The sequence below is a fragment of the Myotis davidii genome, unplaced genomic scaffold (genome assembly GCF_000327345.1).
Source record: "Myotis davidii unplaced genomic scaffold, ASM32734v1 scaffold571, whole genome shotgun sequence".
Taxonomy (NCBI): Eukaryota; Metazoa; Chordata; class Mammalia; order Chiroptera; family Vespertilionidae; genus Myotis; species Myotis davidii.
In genome coordinates this window covers 582,595-588,213 of record NW_006283136.1, presented here as the reverse complement: position 1 = coordinate 588,213, position 5,619 = coordinate 582,595, and the positions used below count along the sequence as shown (strand labels likewise).

Below are 5,619 nucleotides of genomic sequence, written 5' to 3'. Positions count from 1 at the left end.
GGCATTGGAGAAATATAAATATAATCAATTCAGACATCTGCTTAGACAGACTGATACTGAAATGACCGTCAGTACTAACCCACCATACCAGTTTGCTTCCCTTTCTTCCAACATACCACAGTTTTTATTTTTATTTTGAGTAACTTTTATCATACTGCTTGCTCTGCCTGAAGTTTCCTTTTCTTCCTCTGAAGAGGTGTCTTAATAAACTTTTTAAAAATTTACTTTATTTAACCTTTACAAACTCTTTTTTCCCTTTTTAAAATTCTTTATTATTTAAAGTATTACATATGAATCCTTTTCCCCCATTGACCTCTCCCCACTTGTTCCCACCCACTCCCCCAGCACATGCCCCCACCACCCTCCTACTGACTGTGTCCATGGGTTATGCTTATATGCATGCATACAAGTCCTTTGATTAATTTATGGGATTGAATTTGACTTGATAAAACGATTTTTAAAAAATATATATTTTATTGATTTTTTGCAGAGAGGAAGGGAGAGGGATAGAGAGCCAGAAACATCGATGAGAGAGAAACATCGATCAGCTGCTTCCTGCACGCCCCCCACTGGGGATGTGCCTGCAACCAAGGTACATGCCTTTGACCGGAATCGAACCTGGGACCCTTGAGTCCGCAGGCTGATGCTCTATCCACTGAGCCAAACCGGTTCTGGCAATAAAACGATTTTTTTGTTGTTACAGATAATCTCTGGATCCTGAAAAGTCAACTTTTTGCTGTAATTCTCATATGAATTGCTTGTTTAACTACATAATTTGTAAAATTATTTTCAACCTGATGTAACTTTTTTTTTCCAGCTTGTGAAGCTTTGTATTGTGATGATTGACACTGGAAAAGCCTTTTGTGTTGCAAATAAACAGTTTATGAATGGGATTCGAGACCTGGCACAATATTCTAGTAATGATGCTGTAGTTGAGGTTAGTATTTTAAAATTAGTTAAAATGACAAATGCAATGACATTAATCAATTATGCATCCATTTTCTTTATGAAGAGTTTTAATGGTCCTTAAAATTAGAAGTAGAAAAGCTGTCACCCATTGGTTCTGTCTTGTACAGTTCCGTGTTCTTGGATAGTTAGAAGTTAATGGTTGATTTGTATTGTGAATATAAGTTTACTTACTGCTCGGTGAGCTGAAGCATCTACAAGAAGGATTGAGCAGGAAGAGCAGGATTTTGCTTACTAGTAGCTGCTTATAGAGGAAAGCAGAACATTAACCTAAGAATAGTGTCAACTGTATGTATAGGGGCTGCATAGGAAAGTTTTGGTCAGCTACCTATGCTACGTTAGCCTAGACCTCTCATTATATTATGTGGTATTAATGACATTTCGTTCATGAAGAATAATAACAGGTGAAGAAATTGGTATAGTTTGATGATTATTTGATCCATAGATGCCTTCATGAGCATAGTCTTGATACACTCAATTTTACTTTTAGATTTATATATGCCATTCCTATTTGTTAGCATAATACTATTGACAGGGCAGTACTAATTCTTTGACTGTTCTGGGGTTTTATGTTACTACACATAGACTTGACCTCTTCAGAGCATGCCCATGAGATATTGAGATTTTCCTTAGAAATAAATGTTATTGTTAACAATGTAACTTGATCTTTTTGTCAGAAATGCTGAAGTAATGTTTTTTGTGGCCTGTTTTAGTGGATTTTAAATAACTCGTTTTTTTCCTTTGGTTTTTTTGTCATAGACAAGTTTGACCAAGTTTTCTGACAGCCTTCAAGAAATGATAAATTTTCATACAGTAAGTGTCAGTAAGTAGGTATTAATATGACCATGTTATTTTAGTGGCAGTATTTTATGAAATAATTTAAGTTGTAATTCAGTGACTTTGAATTTTCAACTTTTTAGTTGGGTGTTAATCTAAAATGTGTGTGTGTGTGTGTGTGTGTGTGTGTGTGTGTGTGTGTGTGACAGAGAAAGAGAGAGAGGTAGAGAATACATTTTATTTCCTATTCTAAAATACTGAACTTATATTAATGAGGTACACATCCATAAGTTTTTTCTTTAAATTGTACCTTTGTAAATTTGTAAGCAATTATTTCAAGAATGAAGAAGTAATTTAGTTATTTCTTATTTCTTTCAAGATACAAATATTACATCCCATTTGTTTGATTACTTGCCAGTATTAAAGACTGCTGTAGTATTTGATATATTTGTGTGTTTAATATTTGGTGCCGAGCTGCAGTGGCTCAGTGGTTGAGTGTTGACCTATGAACCAGGAGACCACAGTTTGATTCCTCGTATGGGCATATGCCCAGTTTGCAGGCTCAATTCCCAATTGTGCAGGAGGCAGCTGATCAATGATTCTCTCTCATCATAGATGTTTCTCTCTCTCTCTCTCTCTCTCTCTCTCTCTCTCTCTCTCTCTCTCTCTCTCTCTCTCTCTCTCTCTCTCTCTCTCTCTCTCTCTCTCTCTCTCTCTCTCTCTCTCTCTCTCTCTCTCTCTCTCTCCCTTCTTCTCTGAATCAATAAAAATACATATTTTTTTTAAAATTTAAAATAATATTTGAGGGCATTTTTTCCCCATGGACAGACAATAGTTCAGGGAATGCCTAGGGAGGGGAAGGTTGTGGGATGAGAGAGGGTTAATGGGGCGGCGGGGGGGGGGGGAGGGACATCGGTAATACTTTCAACAATAAAGATAAATTTAAAAAAACTAAAAAATATTTGAGGGCATTTTTCCTTCAAGAATGAAGGATTATATATTACTTTTGGAATGTTAGAAAATTCCTTTTCAAATTTATAAAAGTTTGCTGAAAATATGATAGCTTATAAGCTATGTACTTCTTAATTTTTAAGAAACATTAACATATGGTTATATAATTATTTAATTCAATGCTTAAATTTATCAGAAGCTATAACAAGAATATCAACACTTATATTCCTTATAAAATCTGCTAATTTTTGGTTCTTCTTTAAGAATCAAAGTTTATTAGAATTTCTTCTTATTTATTACTATTTTTGGTAACATATTAAGCCTGAAATTATCTGATAATGTTTATTTTAATTGTAGTTCAAATTTTATCTGTACCAAAATTATTATGCACAAGAACCTACTTCAGTTCCTGTTTTCAGTTCTTTTGGGTATATATCAAGGTATAGAATTGTAGGTCATATCGTAATTCTGTGTTTATCTTTTTGAGCTATCAAACTGTTTTCCACAGAGGTTGTACCATTTTACATTCCCACCAGCAATGTATTCGTGTTTCAATTTTCTACATTCTTGTCAACACTTGTTTTTTTCTATTTTTTTTTATTATAGCCATTCTAGTAGATGTGAAGTGGTATCTCTTTGTGGTTTTAATTTTCATTTCCCTAAAGACTAATGAAGTTGAGTAACTTTTCATGTGCTTATTAGCCATCTATAATAATAAAAGTATAACATGCTAATTAGACCGGATGGCTGAACAGCGGAACGAACATCCAGACAACCTTCCGGGAGACATTCCGGACGAAGCTGCGGCTGCGAGGGCCACACCCCTTGCACGAATTTCATGCATTTGGGCCTCTAGTTTGTATATGTTCTTCCATCACTGTTGCCCATTGATGTCCTTTGCCCATTAAAATTTTTGAAAAACTGAGTTCTTTATATATTCTGGATGTTAACCCTTAGTCAGATATGTAAAATTTATGTATTATGACATGTAAAATTTTTCTCCCATCTGCAGGTTGTCATTTTACTCTCTTGATAATGCCCTTTGATGCAAAAAGTTTTAATTTTAATGATGTTCAGTTAACTTTTTTTACTGTTGCTCCTGCTTTTGGGGTCATATTCAAGAATCCATTGCTAAATCCCAGATCATGATTTATTCCTTTGTTTTCTTCTAACAGTTTTATTGTTTTAGCTCTAATATTTTGCACCAATTTATTTTTAATGATTTCTTACTAGTTCTCTTTTTGCTTTCCAGTGAGCTTGGATGCCAGTGCATGGTATATTTGATTTCTCTTGAAATCAAGTGGTCTTTTGGATTCCAACTTCTTAAAAAATATACCAGTAGTGAGCATTATTTTTTTTGTTAAAAGTTATTGATTTACATTAGCATAATATGTTAAATGTTTTCTCCATAATTTATCTTTTGTAATAGTTCTGTTTCTGATATTTTCTTTAAATCAGTCATTCTTGTATTTGTGTTTTATATAAGAATACCATGCTCTTTTTTATAGTTTTCTATGTACAAAGTTATGGTTATGATAAACTTTTGGTAAATAAATTGTTTAAATGTATGTTGGAAACTTTGTTGTCAAGAAATTTTACTTGAAAATATTTTATAAATCACTTTCTTAGAGTAAATTATATCTTCAAAAATCATGTTTGTTTGAAGCAAAGTACATAAGTAAAGTTTGCTTTAAGAGAATTGAGATTGGTCTTTTTAGTGCTAGTCATGTTAATGTACACCTAGATTTCTGAACTGATTACAATAATGTTTATGTGTTTTTCTTTTCTAAAATTGAAAGCAATCAGTATTTTTGAACATTGTTTTTAAAAGAGCATAGGATTTAGCCCTAGCCAGTTTGGATCAGTGGATAGAGCATCAGCCTGTGGACTGAAGAGTCCCGTGTTCGATTCTGGTCAAGGGTACATGCGTAGGAAACAACCATACATACTTAGCTAAGTAGGGAAAATGTGAAAAATAAAACAAATTAATAGGTGTGAATTGTGAAAAATAAGACCAAAGGAGAGATGAAATATTGGCTAAAAGTCAAAAGAAGTGATGACATGGTAATGCCAGGGGAAAAGTTGTATTGTTTTGTTATTGTTTTTTATCATTGTTGATTACTTTGCATTTTTAAGATTAATATGTAAATGGAATCTTTGTCTAATTTATTTCAGTGTAATTATTTTGAGACTCAATTATGTGATTGTATTTATCAATAGTTCATTTTTTTTATTGCTTGGTAGTACTGTATTTATGGATATATTATAATTTGTTTATTCACTCACCTGATGGATATATTAGTTACCTGTTGTTAACAGATTACCCCAAAACATAGTGCTTGAAACAAAAAGTATTTATTAGCTCACAGTTTCTGGGACAGGAATTTTTAGAGCGGCTGAGTCTTTTATGAAATTGCTATTAAGATGTTGGCTGGGGCTAGTCATTTGAAAGCTTCACTGGGATTGGAGGATCCATTTCCAAGATAGATCTCATGTATGTGGCAGTTGGCTCTAGGTCTTAGTTTTTCACCAAGGAGCCTCTTCACAGGGCCGCTTAAGTGTCCTTCATGGAATCTGGTTATTCCCAAAATAAATGATCCAAGAGCAATGGTATGGAGAAAGCTGCAATACTTTTTATGACATCATATCAGAAGTCACTTATTTTCACTTCCTCCACATCTACACTAATAAAAGAGAAAAATGGTAATTGGTGTATGACGCTACCCTTTTCATTGGCTAATCAGGGCTATATGCAAATTAACTGCCAACTAAGATTGGCAGTTAACTGCCAACAAGATGGCGGTTAATTTGCATATGTAGTTACAATGCAGGGAGGCGAAAGGGAAAGCAGAAAGAAGCCCCCTGCCACTGACAGTGATTGGATACCCAGGGGGGAGCTAAGAGCCGGGGGGCCATGATCAGAGA

The 5,619-nt window shown here is 34.0% G+C and overlaps 1 protein-coding gene across 1 annotated transcript in view; it reads left to right on the top strand.

Moving 5' to 3' along the window:
* ACAP2 (ArfGAP with coiled-coil, ankyrin repeat and PH domains 2) overlaps nucleotides 1-5,619 on the top strand; it is a 91,431-nt gene that overhangs the window by 17,383 nt on the left and 68,429 nt on the right. The window contains exons 2-3 of the mRNA XM_015562384.1: nucleotides 818-937; nucleotides 1,726-1,779. Of these exons, the coding sequence (XP_015417870.1) occupies nucleotides 839-937; nucleotides 1,726-1,779 (153 nt within the window). The 5' untranslated portion in view covers nucleotides 818-838. The remainder of the gene's footprint in view (nucleotides 1-817; nucleotides 938-1,725; nucleotides 1,780-5,619) is intronic.